General features: G+C 38.5%; 1 protein-coding gene across 9 annotated transcripts in view; it reads left to right on the forward strand.

Moving 5' to 3' along the window:
- The window catches only part of LOC106083177 (uncharacterized), a 70,475-nt gene extending 55,639 nt beyond the window's left edge, over nt 1–14,836 (forward strand). For all 9 annotated transcript variants that reach the window (XM_013246054.2, XM_013246056.2, XM_013246055.2 and 6 more), the window contains 8 exons: nt 9,361–9,446; nt 9,518–9,749; nt 9,811–10,004; nt 10,070–10,314; nt 10,453–10,686; nt 10,778–10,911; nt 11,478–11,615; nt 14,593–14,836. In XM_013246054.2, coding sequence (XP_013101508.2) covers nt 9,361–9,446; nt 9,518–9,749; nt 9,811–10,004; nt 10,070–10,314; nt 10,453–10,686; nt 10,778–10,911; nt 11,478–11,615; nt 14,593–14,785 — 1,456 coding nt within the window. In that variant the 3' untranslated portion in view covers nt 14,786–14,836. The remainder of the gene's footprint in view (nt 1–9,360; nt 9,447–9,517; nt 9,750–9,810; nt 10,005–10,069; nt 10,315–10,452; nt 10,687–10,777; nt 10,912–11,477; nt 11,616–14,592) is intronic.
- The last annotated feature ends 264 nt before the right edge of the window (nt 14,837–15,100 follow it).

The following is a 15,100-nucleotide window of genomic DNA, read 5'->3' on the forward strand; positions in this document are numbered from 1 at the left end:
AAATTAGTTATTTCGAAGTTTGGAATTTCTTTCCACTTTATGGATTTGTTTTACAATTGAAACTTGGCTGTTAATAAAATTAAAAAAACAAATCATTGAACTATTTCATTTGAAGGCCACATTTTTGCTTAATACTCATAAAACCCGGTTTTTCTTGTTCGCACTTTACCACCCTATATTATTATCACTTGAATTTATGTGTAGCAGTAAAGTGGAAAACATTCAGATGCTAGTATGGTGGTAGAGCTATCGTCCTTCAGCATCCTTGGGTAGCCTACGGCAACAATTTAATTAAATCCATTTAGATGTTATACTTCTCTTTGCCCTTCCTCTGTGGTCCAGAGTGCAAATGCTAAAAAGATTTCTAGTTGTTGTTATTGTTGTTGTCTTCTTAGTCATCGTCGCTTTCATTTCCAGAGACGTCCTTTGCCACAAGTGCGGTAAGAGTTTCACCACATTTATTATATCAACAAAATACAATGGAAAACAATAACAACATGAAATTGAAACCAAGCGAAACGTACTCTCTTTTTTTAAATGTCCCAGACACCAGGTGCGTAAGATGAAGCAGACATTAAAAATTTGGGCTTTTGGGAAAATCTTGTTTACCCGCTAATATACACTTGGCAAAGGCAAAGGTCAAATAGAGATAGATTTGTTTTCTTTTCAGAGACAAAGAACACAATTTCCAAAAGCAAAAGGAAAACAAGAGCTTTGTATACATGTTGCAGCGAAAACCAAGAGCTTCAAGCGAATCCATTAATATTTTGAGGTAGCCCTGAACATTCCACTAAGGAACAGGTACAAACTTCTCAGATATCTATGAGTGCAGTACGATAAAAGTTTTAAACTCAATGATAAGAGGGCTCCTTTTAATAGCCGCATGCGAACGACGTGCTGCAGTGCGACATCTCTTTTTGGAGAAGTTTATACATGGTTGTCATATCAAATGGTACAGTACCTCACAAATGACGACAGCATGGTCTATATGGCAGCTATATCTAAATATCGATCGATCTCAACCATATTAAGGTCGGATGTCGGGAGGCTTAAAACCACTCATATTTCAAATTTCAGCAAAATCGGGTAATAAATAAAGCTTTTATTCAGCTATATCTGAATATAGTCCGGTCTGAATCATATTTGAGTCGGATGTCGGGAAACTTAAAACAACTCTACTACTACTAAATTTCCCACGAACATTCCATTAAGGAACACGGGATACTCCTCTCATATCAATGAAACTATTGGGTTGCCCAAAAAGTAATTGCGGATTTTTCATATAGTCGGCGTTGAAAAATTTTTTCACAGCTTGTGACTCTGTAATTGCATTCTCTATTCTGTCAGTTATCAGCTGTTACTTTTAGCTTGCTTTAGAAAAAAAGTGTAAAAAAAGTATATTTGATTAAAGTTCATTCTAAGTTTAATTAAAAATGCATTTACTTTCTTTTAAAAAATCCGCAATTACTTTTTGGGCAACCCAATACATGCAAAATTTCAGCCAAATCGGGCAAACATTGCGACTTGTAAGGGCTCAAGAAATCGAATCGGAAGATCGGTTTATATGGGGGCTATACCAAGTTATTGACCGATTTAGTCCATACTAGGCAGAGTTGTTGGAAGTCAAAACAGAACACTACATGCTACATTTTGGCCAAATCGGGCAAAAATTGCGGCTTCCAGTCAAGTCAAATCGGGAGATCGGTTTATATGGTTGGTATATCAGATTATACACCGTTTCAGACCGCACTTGACACAGTTGCTGAAAGTAAAAAAGGACCACCACATACAAAATTTTAGCCAAATCGGACAAAAAATACGGACTGTAGGGGCTCAAGAATTCAATTTGTGATATCGGTTTATATGGGAGCTATACCACGTTATAGACCGATTCGGACCATACTTGGCACAGTTATTGGAAGTCGTAACAGAACACTACATGTAAAATGTCACCCAAATCGGAAAAAATTTTCGGCTTATAAGGGCTCAAGAAGTCAAATCTGGAGATCGGTTTATATGGGAGCTATTGGGTTGCCCAAAAAGTAATTGCGGATTTTTTAAAAAAAAGTAAATGCATTTTTAGTAAAACTTAGAATGAACTTTAATCAAATATACTTTTTTTACACTTTTTTTCTAAAGCAAGCTAAAAGTAACAGCTGATAACTGACAGAAGAAAGAATGCAATTACAGAGTCACAAGCTGTGAAAAAATTTGTCAACGCCGACTATATGAAAAATCCGCAATTACTTTTTGGGCAACCCAATATATCAGGTTAAACACCGTTTCGAACCGCACTTGACACAATTGTTGGATGTCATAACAGAACACTGCACGCAAAATTTCAGCCAAATCGGACGAAATTTGTGGGTTCCAGGGGTTCAAGAAGTCAAGTCGGGAGATCGGCTTATATGGGAGCTATGACAGATTCTTGACAAATTTGGTCCGTACTTGGCACATTTGATGAAAGCCGTAACGGAACACCACATACAAAATTTCAGCCAAATCGGATGAAAATTGCCGCTTCTCCAATAATCTGCATCAATGTTAAGTATCTGTGCAAAATTACAAGCGGCTAGCTTTACGCGTTCCTGATTTCGACAGATGGACGGACGGACATGACTAGATCGAATACTTTTTTGGGTCTCAGATCAATATTTTGAGGTTTTACAGGTTTTTTAATTAGTGCAATACGTTACATTGTAAATGATGTGCAATTAAGCAGATTCAACTGTACTCCCTATCCTAGGGTGGTTGGATTTAAAAAATATTATTTTATTGCCTAATCTTACCATTAGACATTGCCATGCTATGGAAAAATGGCAAGGGATATAAATTTCAAACATTTTAGGTTAAACTTAAAACTCATTACTTTACCCATCCGGAATTTCTAAATTACAATTCAAGTCTTATTGTCTCTGCCATGTTTGTTGGTTCATGTTGTTGTTGCTCGAAAAGAACTGTTGGCACCACTACCACTTAAAAAGCATTTCTTTTTCCAGCTAAATTCGTTCGAGTGGGTGTCAGCCGCCATTAGAAAACCATAAGTCAGCTTTTTGTCAAATAAATCGGCTCATTATAAGAATGGTCATGCTGCTGCCATTGTCCATAAATAAATGTGGCTGCTGCTGCTGTGAGAATGAGGAGGCTAAAGTGATTGCAACGCAAGGCATTAAAAGCGTCTAGCTATGCTGTCACTGTCACCATGCTCAGGCTAGCAAGTGGATGGCATTTTTCTTTTCTGCGTTTCTGTTTTTTTTTGTGTTTTTTTGGGAAAACTGCTGGCATTTGGCTCTTGGACAAAGGCATTAAGCTGTTTGTCCTTCTCAGCATTGCAAGCGAATGCGACAACTGAGTCATACTTAAAGATGTTTGCTGCATATGTACTACACATTATGGTGGAGAAAGGATATTTTGTGGTGTGTGATGGTTAGTGTGTATGCCGCCATTGTGAAAGTTGTTATGTAAGTCATACAATAAACAACTCAATGTTGTTGTAGCCATTTGTAAACCAACAATTTGCCATTGTTGTTGCATTGTAATTGTAAAGTGTCGCCCGTCATCTGAAGAGATAATTTTTATGGTGCTGTATTTCCGGTCTGCAATGTCTTTGTTTGCCAATGCCTCATTTCTCATTCTTTGGCGGTGTCAGTCATAACATTACAACAAGAGCCACCAGCAAAGCCTGCCTTTGGTGTGTTTAGTAGCATAAGAATTACAACGTTACAGCAACCAAGCAAGCTTGAGGGTGTGTGTGAGAGAGAGAGGGTATATGAAATAGTTTTTCATTCTCCTCGACACCCTAGTAATTTTGTAATATTTATGAATGCGTGTGTGTGTGTGTGTGTATGGCTCTCTTTATCTTTCGCTCCGTTGGCTGTGGCAATTTGTGCGTTGGTGTTTGTTTTATTATGCACATTGATTGTGTAAAAACACTCACAACCATTTCAATTGATTTGATGATGTGACGACGTTGCTGATGGTGGCAAGTGCTCCATTCCTAACAGATTAAAATTATGATGATAACAATAACGATGAGGTCGGTGGTGGTTAATGTTGAAGACGTCGATGCTGATGCCAATGTCGATGTCGCTGATTGTGATGTTGATGTAAATGTTACCACGATGACTATGGTGTCTTGTAAAGGGTGATTTTTTTGAGGTTAGGATTTTCATGCATTAGTATTTGACAGATCACGTGGGATTTCAGACATGGTGTCAAAGAGAAAGATGCTCAGTATGCTTTGACATTTCATCATGAATAGACTTACTAACGAGCAACGCTTGCAAATCATTGAATTTTATTACCAAAATCAGTGTTCGGTTCGAAATGTGTTCATTCACCGTAACGTTGCGTCCAACAGCATCTTTGAAAAAATACGGTCCAATGATTCCACCAGCGTACAAACCACACCAAACAGTGCATTTTTCGGGATGCATGGGCAGTTCTTGAACGGCTTCTGGTTGCTCTTCACTCCAAATGCGGCAATTTTGCTTATTTACGTAGCCATTCAACCAGAAATGAGCCTCATCGCTGAACAAAATTTGTCAAAATTTTAACACATTTCGAACCGAACACTGATTTTGGTAATAAAATTCAATGATTTGCAAGCGTTGCTCGTTAGTAAGTCTATTCATGATGAAATGTCAAAGCATACTGAGCATCTTTCTCTTTGACACCATGTCTGAAATCCCACGTGATCTGTCAAATACTAATGCATGAAAATCCTAACCTCAAAAAAATCACCCTTTATATTCTTGCAAAAGATACTCTTTCATTTGTTTGTGTGCGTGATGTGTCGCTGCTTGTATTTCAAATGGGTTTCTTCGAAAGTCATTAAATTCCCCATTTTGATCTAATTCCATTTCAATGCATGGCTGTGTATTGTTAAAAGTACCTTCGTGTCTTTTGGCCAACGCTTTCTTTTTTTACCGTGAATCGGGTAACACAGTGAGCAGGGGTGGCAAATAGAACTCAGCAGGCACACTCAAAGTATCTCATTAAGAGATAAGCAAAGTGAGTAATAATAATAATAATTGATGTACATGGTGCATGTGGAGCACACACACATACACCACCACCACCTATGTAACATTTCATGTTAAATGTGTAACATGATCTGCCCACACAGCGTATACGTAACGAATGACGCCTTGCATGCAGAGATTCCTAATACGCAACAGTGTACCACAGAAGAAATTTTAAGTAATGAATATGCATGGATGGATCATAAGAAGGATGTAAAAAGTGAGATATTCCTAGAATTTAGCAAGACTGGAAATAATTGAAATTCTAATCAACTGGATAAAAACTGTTTGCACTACCAAATAACAAACAAAATGGTATGGCAAGCTAGAGACACTTTGCTTAATAAAGACATCATTACATGACACAATTGATTGCTCTTATATTTCGAAATTACATTATTATAGAAACCGTTGCTAGCAGCAATTTTATAGACATACGCAATCTTTTGATGTTGCCAAAAATAAGTTTCATCAGAATATCTATCATCTATGCTATACATATAAAAAATGAATCTGTGTTTGTTTGTTCCGTATAGAAACAAAAATGAATGAACTGATTTTCTGGAAATTTTCACAGATCGTGTAGGTTGGTCTGGAAGGAGGCCATATAATTTTTTGACATAGGAAGCGAGACGGACTTCCCTCTTACCTTAATAGCACCGCACATAATCAAAAATGGACCGATGGGGATAGTGTATGGGACTTAAATGAAAAGTATTGGGGAGTAGAGTACGAATATGACATTAAAAACATGATTCAAGTGCGTAGGGAGATGGCCCAAGGCCAAAACCACCCCAAAGTATCGTCCAAAATCAAAAGGAAACCGATCGGAACAATATGAAACTCAAATGAAAGGTATTTGGGAGAAGAGTAAGAATGCAATGTTAAAAATTGGATTCAAGTACTGGTGTATGCCCGCTCCGTGCTCAAAACTGCCGCTAAAGTAACTCCCAAAATCAAAAGTGAACCGATCGAGGCATTATGGGGCCCAAATAACGATATTCGGAAGTAGAGTACGAATGTGATTTTAAAAAATGGGTCCAGGTCGCTGGGGAACCGACTCAAATGGGCATATTGGACGAACTTGCCAATATGCGACTCAAATGAAAAGTATTTGAGAGTAGATTACGAATATGACAATAAAAATGAGGTCCAAGTAACAAAAATTGAAATCGGTCCAAGTAACAGAAATTGAATTAAAATCATAATCCCGGCCTCACAAATGGTTATGGGGATTTATATATGATGCATTATGAAGGCTCAGCGAAGCCAACCAGATTTAGTTATCTATTACATAAAAATAAAAGTGTTGCGCTTTGTTTGTCTATTTGTTACGAGTAGACTAAACAAGTAGTCCACCATGGATTCTGCTAAAATACGGGGTTATAGACCGATTTGGACCGAAATTGGCACAATTGTTGAAAGTCATCTTCTTAGCCCGCCTTTAGGTCTGATCTGGGCACTAATACTGCACACACTTCTTTTTTTCGCTAGGTTCTCACAATTGGCCAAATTGACCTTAGAGTGAACAAACCGTATGGAGGGTCGCCCATACAACCTACACCTAAGCAAAAGGGCGTCTACTCAGATACTCTTCAATTTGAATGTCGTGTCATCCACAATTGGGTGTCAGTTGCATAACTTATTCCCAAATAACTTTCTTAATTGTTATCCACATGGCCATGATTGTTCCAATTGACTGTTTTAGGGGTTTATGGGGAGACTCATTGCTAATTTGAAGTATTAATCGGTAAAGATGTCCGTTTGGCGGGCACCTCAGGGCTTTTTACCTCAATTTTGTTTTGTCAGATTCATGTTTATGTGTAAATACAGCGTTTTAAACAAAAATTCGCCCAAAACGCAGCACACATCTCCGATTTCTGGCATTTCTGAAAACTGAGAAGGGTTTCAATTTCCCCATAAGAAATTTTTAGAAAGATTTCATTTTTTTTTAAATTTTTTGGGAGGAGGAGAAGAACTACCCTCTCCCCGTTGCTAAGACCCATAAGAAAACATGTCCTGTGAACGGCAGGACGTGACCTAGATACTTGGATCCTTATATCAACATTAGATTAGATTTCTTCCACTTACTATTTTATCCCGATCGAACTGCAACATGTAGGGTATTAGTGGGTGGGCCGGTCCCATACTCTGCCAAATGTGTATGCTAGATTCGTAGGACGGTCCTATTCTCTGCCAAATGTGTATACCAGACTTGTAGTTACCTCCCAAAAAACTTTCATTTGATATCCATTTTGTGACGTTCGACATTCACGCCCGTTTTTGGGGGGTTTTTAAGGTTGGGAAGCCCCCATAGACACCTTGGACCCAATTCAAAAACCTATCATTTGATATTCATATTGTCCCAAACGGTAAACATGTCCTCTTGAGGGGATTTGGGGGGGTTGGGGAGGCACCTCAGATACCAAGGAATAAATTTATATATCAGATTGTTACTCTACTTTTAAATACTTTTCATTTGATATCTATTGGGTTGCCCAAAAAGTAATTGCGGATTTTTCATATAGTCGGCGTGGACAAATTTTTTCACAGCTTGTGACTCTGTGATTGCATTCTTTCTTCTGTCAGTTATCAGCTGTTACTTTTAGCTTGCTTTCGAAAAAAAGTGTTAAAAAAGTATATTTGATTAAAGTTTATTCTAAGTTTTATTAAAAATGCATTTACTATCTTTTAAAAAATCCGCAATTACTTTTTGGGCAACCCAATATATTGCCCCAATTGTTTAATATGCCCCGCTAGGGGTTTTGGTTGTGGGGAGGCCCCTCAAACACCACGGAGTTAATTGTTATGTCAGATTTTTACCCAACTTTTAAATACATTACATTTGATACCCATATTGCCCAAAGCGGTAAAAGTATCCTGTTGGGTGGTGTTTTTGGTAGTGGGGGACCCCCTGAACACTTAGTGTGAAATTTGTATACCAAGTTCGTACTTTACTTTTAAATACCATTCATTTGATACCAGTATTGTGTCAACCGGTAAACATATCCGGTCGGATGGGTTTTGGGATAGGACGCCCCCCCCCCCCCCCCCCCCACCATGTTATTTCGGGGGATGTCCTATCGTGTTTTTGGGATACCATAAGATGCAAAACTTCGCTTAAATCGGTACAAACATCTCCGAGATCTGGCGTTTTTGAAAATTGGGGTAAGAGGGAAGGTCCGACCCTCCTTCGAATATCAAAAAATATAGTACCCTATTATCTCCGGGAGCTCAGACTCTACCATCTGCAAAAAATTTCATGAAAATCGGTTCAGCCGTTTTCGAGTCGAAACAAAGCGCAACAATTTCATTTTTATATAATAGATATCCACTCGGCTACGGTAAAACGGAGATTAGCGTATTCGCCTATGGCGCTGAACACATGGGTTCGAATCCCGGCAAGACCATCGGAAAAAAATTTGTCAGCGGTAGTTTTCCCCTCCTAGTGCGGCAACATTTGTGAGGTACTATGCCATGTAAAAACTTTTCTTCAAAAAGGTGTCGCACTGATGTACGCCTTTCGGACTCGGCTTTAAAATGGAGGCCCCTTATCATTGAACTTAAATCGGAGCTTAAGCAAAATCTTTCCAAACTTCAACAAAAATTCTGTTTTCATAAAAAACCCATCAAATCAAAACCACCAAAGAAAATTTTTCTTATTAAATTTTCCTTATAATTATGCATCCATCGTTTCATCTTCATTGCACTCTGAGCTTTGTGAACACTAGAAAGATCTCCAAAATCTTAAAAAAAAATCTTTCAACACATTTTGGTCGATATAATGGTCAGTGCTTCGGCTTCTAGCCATTCAAGCAATCTATTTAAATAGCAGCGGCAGCTTGCTCATTAATTTTAATAAAAAAATATTTTTTATATTTTTTTCAGCTTAACCCAATTAAAAATGCCATTTGTAGGTCGCTATCCCCCCTCTTAGTTCGGAAAAAAATATGAATTAAAATGCATGGTTGGTAGCAGTAGCCACCACAGAAAGCTGAAAAAAGCTTGAAGTTAATTGGGTTTAATTTCAGCAAGAGTAAATGTATTATAAGGCTAAAACCAAAGCAAAAACAAGAAAAATAGAAATATTTACGTTTTTCTTCTCCACTTTTTTTGGGTACTACTTCTTCAGTCTATTATGCCTTTTTGGGTTAATTTGAAGTTTTTTCTAACCACTGAAGCAAAAGTAAAAACTCGAGCAGTTTATGAATAAGAACCTACTTTGATAAGCATAAATAATTTCCAGATGAAAAGCGATGGCTTTTTTCTTTTTCCACAGCACAATTTTCATTCGTTTTTCTTATGTTGTTCCTTACTCTTCTCCATTTCTTTGCAGATTTGTATTGCATTTGAATAGCTCGACACCCTTAAGCATAAATTTCTCACAAATTGTTGCACGCAAAATATTTTTCAATCAAACTGGTAAGTATGCCACTTCTAACAATAGCTCTGAGCAAATTTGGTAAGAATTTAAGTGAAACTCTTGCTTTCAGTTAATTTACTGCGTTCTGCTAAAAATGGCCAGCATTCTATAACTCTGACCTGTGCCCTACGTGGACAATATGATATTTTTGTGCAGGCTCGCCATAGAGGCTCGGTCAAGATTGAAGCCATAGGCTTTCATCCTCAGGCCCATTGGCCTCTGTTGAATCGAACGCATCACATAACCATGAGAAGTCAAAATCGAGTGCGTAAGCGGCAGATGATAGTGAAATGGGACAAAAGGTACATGGCAAAAGAGTGTGATTACATTTGCATTCTATAACTCTTCTTGATGTGTTTGTAGTAAATTTGATTTCCATGCGGTTCATTATTGCCTGGTGGTGAGCACAGCACATGGCCACAAGGATTTCTGTCAAGCTACCGATGAGTTTCTAAGTTCCATGTACACGAGTCGAAGAAATCCGGCGCCTGTGTGTCAAACACCCCTAACCGTAGAGGCGATTTTGTCAAGACCTGCTGAGAGGGCAGTGAAAATAGGTATGACCAGTGCTTTGAAAGCAAAAGCCCACAAGCTGAATCACAAACACTTGATATCCTTGCAGATCCCCATACGACAAATGTCATATGCACCGGAAGTCGAACTCAACAATTAATACGAGGATTGGCTCCCAATTATGTCTATCATTTGGATGTCTTTGGCATACACACTAAACGACAAAATCTCACCTTTCACATAGTCTCCTCTACCATGGATTTCAATCGAACCCATCCAGCCATACTTAAGGCCAATACTCTGAGTGTGGTCAAAATTTCAGGTCTACATGGAGTGCAGGTGTTTAGTTTTAAGGTAAGAATAGTAGAAAAGTAAAGTTTCACTTTTTTCACAAGACCCCATTTAATCCTCAATTTACTAAACCATGTGACTCATTTTTATTTGTTTGTTTGTTTTCATTTCATACCGCAAAATATTTGAAATTTATTGCAGGTTCCCCCCCTAACTGCCTTGGACTCAAGGCCGGCCTTGCGCTATTTGGTCTTGCCTTGTGGCGGCAGTGAAGTCGATGCAAAGATACTGAAACAACGCAGAATTATAGCCAACTTCAGCAACATCTATCGGCCGACCTACATTGATTTGTCTTCGATAAGAGAGGCAGGACGTTACATGATACGCTTCAAGCCCAGCAACGATGATGAAGTCTTGAGGGCAAATAAAGTGGGTGTAAGTAGGCCAATGCAACAACCCCCTCTCCCTAGCAACGGGAAAACCAAGACATTAAAGGCCCTCTTCTTTTGTCATGCTTTCATTTCAGTTGGCGGTGACCACCAATCGTGTGTTCAGTCAATTGCCTGAATTGCCCGAAAATATAACCGTGTTTGAGGTACGAACAACATGTCGCTTCACCAAAATCGCATGGTATAGTTCACCGGAAATTCGTACCCTAAGGTAAACAACTCTTCAATTTTTGTAACTTAATTTGACAAACGGAACAAAACAAAACAAATCCTACCTCCCCCCACTCCCCACTCTCTCTCTCTCTTAAATCAATTCACAAATATTGAATTTTTGTTGTTTATTGTTTCTTTATTAAAAATCCCACTCTTTTACCATTGGACATGACAACAAACGCAACACTGGCCCCTTGCAACGTTGTGTGTGTGTATTTGTGTGTGTGGTGGCTTTGATGATGCTGTGGCTCGACACGAATCTCTAAATGCACACACAATCATCACCATGCGAAATTTATGAAAATTGGATTATACCCTCAACTCAACTCTACTCAATTCGTCTCATCTCTCTTCACCTTCTGGCTGCTCAACAATACCATGATAATCAATGAATGAATGCATGCACGAATGCCTGGCTCTCGCTCTCCATGGCCTTGTTTACCCATATACACACGCACGCACACACACACACACACACACACATTAACTCACACTCAAAATGGTTACGGATGTGCGGTATGTGGTGTGACTGCCTGCCCTTTGGATATTCCCTTGCTCGAGCAGTTACTGCATAATTGTGTTCAATTTGCCGCAACGCAATCGCAGCTCCATCGACTACACAAATTATTGCATGGATTTTGGCAAACGTGTGATGCAACATCCGCAATTTCATTCAATAAAATGCCCGAAAAAAGCTAAAAAGTTAGTATACGAGTACTCTTTCCTTGCCTTACAAGCCTTGCACAATGCAAACAGTGAAATGACAAAACATGCAGTGCATGTATATTAGGGTGGAAATGAAAAATTGAGCAAAAGTGAATGAGCAATACAGATCAGTAAAAAAATTTTAGACAAAAATTTTCTATAGAAATAAAATTTTGAGAAAAATTTTTATAAAAATTCACATTTTGAAAAATTTTCTAAAAAAATTAAATGTTTACAATATCCGATTGTATGAACTTTTTCAAAACCGAACTAATTTAGCGCAAGTAGGGCAAAACTAAATTTTGATAAAATTTTCTATAAAAACCAAATTTTGAAAAAATCTTATACATAAAAATTAAATTGTTGCGCTTTGTTTGTCTGTTCCGTATAGACTTCAAAACAGCTGAACCGATTTACATGAAATGTTCACAGATGGTAGAGTTTGAGCCCCCGGTGAAAATGGGGTCATGAGGCGGACCCATAACCCCATTTTCAAAAACGTCAGATCTCGGAGATAGGTGCACCGATTTAAGCGAAAATTTACATGCCACCTTATGAAACCCCATGAAACATGAAATTTGTTTAAAATTTGGGGTCAAATACACTGGAGGACGCCCCATCCCGAAACCCACCCGAACATACATGTTTATCGACTGGGACAATATGGGTATCAAATGAAAGGTACTTAAGAGTATGGTATGAACTTGGCATTAAAATGTGACCCTTAGTGTCGGGGGTCTCCCCCACCCCCAAAAACATCACCCAACAGGACACTTTTACCGCCTTGAGCAATATGGGTATCAAATGAGAGGTATTTAAGAGTAGAATACATACATGGCATACAAATGTCACCTTAAGTGTCGGGGGGGGGGGGGGGGGGGGGATCCCCTCCGCCAAAAACACCACCCAATAGGGCACTTTTATCGCTTTGGGCAATATGGATATCAAATCAAAGTGAGGGGCCTACTCGCCCCCTAAAATCCCCTAGCAGGACATATTTACCGATTTGGACAATATGGGTATCAAATGACAGGTATTTAAAAGTATAGCAAAAAGCTGATATAAAAAATTATTTCTTGGTATCTGAGGCGCTCCCACCACCCAACAGACATCAGCAGGACATATTTACCGATTGGGACAATATGGGTATCATATGAAAGGTGTTTGGAAGTTGAGTACACATCTGCTATAAGAATTTGGTCCAAGAAGTCTACGCGGCCTCTCCAACTCCAAAACGGGCATGAATGTCCAACGTCACAAAATGGGTATAAAATGAAAGGTCTTTGGGAATTGACCACGAATCTGATATACACATTTGGGACGAGTCTGGGACCGGTCCACCCACCTAATACGCTTCCATTCGACGTGTAGTTCGATCGGGATAATATGGCTATTAAACGAAAGTTCTATGACAGTAGAGTTTGAACCTAATTTTGATATAAGAATTCAAGTATCTAGGTTACGTCCTGCCGCTCCGCAGGACATGTTGGTCGCGACAATAAAGGACTCAAATAAATGGTCTTTTGGGTCGGGGGACCGAAACTCTCATCCCAATAAAAAACAACACCAAACTGTCATGAAGGACGACCAAGTATCCTTTCAAATGAAAGGATGTGTCAGAGGGCAATGACCCTCCCCCTATCCTACCCAAAATAAGGAATTAGAAATAATACATGAAGGTCGATCAGGATAGAATAGGACAGCAATAAAAGATCTTTGGTAATAGAGTACACTTTATGCCCTAAATTTGGGATAAACACAGGAGGACCAGCCGATGTTTAAAAAGGTGCTATCCCAAGTGATAGCTTTGAAATATGATGTTGAATGTGGATAGGCAATACAAAAAAAAATTAATTGGTGTGAATCTGAACGGGACCCGTACCCCTAAATATCTTGATGGCCACCTTCAAAATGCTTGACATTATGGGACTCAAACAAAATCGTGATCTAGCACCATGCTGATATTATTTCAAGGACCGCCCCCTAAACTCCCTTCAAACTGGTCATGTTTGCTTACTATGGCAAAAAGGATCTCAAATAACAGGTATTTGATAGTAAAAAACGAATTTGATATCCAATTTTGAGACCAAGTGTTTGGCGATAGTTTCACCCCATAAACTCCCCCTAAACCAATTGCAATTGTGGCTCAATAAAATCGAATTTAATAGTAGAGCACAATGCTGACATTTTTTCAGGGTTAAGTGCGGACATATTTGTGGATTATTACAAAAAGGGGCTTAAATCTGATATACGTTTTATGGCCCAATGTTTCAGGCACAACTCATCTCTTAAATTCTGAACCATACATATATACCGACTATAGCAATATGTAGCTCCAATGTGGTTTTTGGGAGAAGAGCATAAATCTGATATCCACTTTCGGGGCAAAGGATTTAGCTACTCCAATCCACCACCAAAACCAAGAGAATGAAGTAGATCTAATATCTAAACGTTAATGGGCGGACCCTCCTCTTACCCTATTTTCAAAAGCGCCTGATCTCGGAAATGGATGGGGCGATTTACGCCTTGTTTAGTACGTTTATAACTCAAAAACAGAAAATTGGTATACTTACGACCGCACCACCTCAAAACCCCCCAAATGGAAATTTTAACCAATAATGACAATATTAGGCTCTTATGAAAGGTATTCGAGGCAAGAGCACGAATCTGATATATGGGGTACCACCTCACCCCCAAAAACACCACCTTATTGACATTTGTCTTAAATCCTTGGATTTCAAAGTGGGTAGGAAAAACATAAGCCGGAAGTCGATTCCACATACGAACGGTTCGGGCGAAATAAAAATTCTCTCTATAATGCATTGTGCGTTCCGCTGGCCAATCAATTACAAACGGGTGTGAGTTCCTGGAATGTCTTTTATCTTAACTTTTAACTTTTCGCTTAGAAATTTTTTAACATTTATTGATGTTGTTTTGTTTTTGTGTTTTTTTTTCTATTGTCTCTCCTTCACAGTCCACCAATTTTGGAGACTGACACCATACTCAATTTAACGCCTGGTGAATCCTATCTAATCTATGTCACCGCCAATCTCAGCGAAGGCAAGCCGCTCCCCTATCAATCGCTAAAGGTGAAAATGTATCAACAGTGTCCGGATGAGGTGCTGGGAGTGGACTCCAGAGACCAATCGGCGTATTATTTAAATTAAGGCTCCATGAATTCCAAAAAACAAAAACTAACTAAACAAAAAATAGGCTTTTATAAAATTTAAAATTTAAGAAGCTTTCAGCACATGCCAACGCCTCTTCGACAAAATAATCCAACTCCCTTATGATTCTTAGGAAAAATAAATTCAATAAGGAGTTTACAAAAATAAAAATACATTTAAAGAAGCTTTTCGAGCAACAACAAATTTCCGTTAATTATTTTGCCTTATATTAAGATAATAATTAAACAAAAAAAAATACATTTAGATTTTTTACATGCATAAGTCTTTTTGTAAGTTTTAACTGCTAACTCATAG

The sequence above is a fragment of the Stomoxys calcitrans genome, chromosome 5 (genome assembly GCF_963082655.1).
Source record: "Stomoxys calcitrans chromosome 5, idStoCalc2.1, whole genome shotgun sequence".
In the NCBI taxonomy this organism is placed as follows: domain Eukaryota; kingdom Metazoa; phylum Arthropoda; class Insecta; order Diptera; family Muscidae; genus Stomoxys; species Stomoxys calcitrans.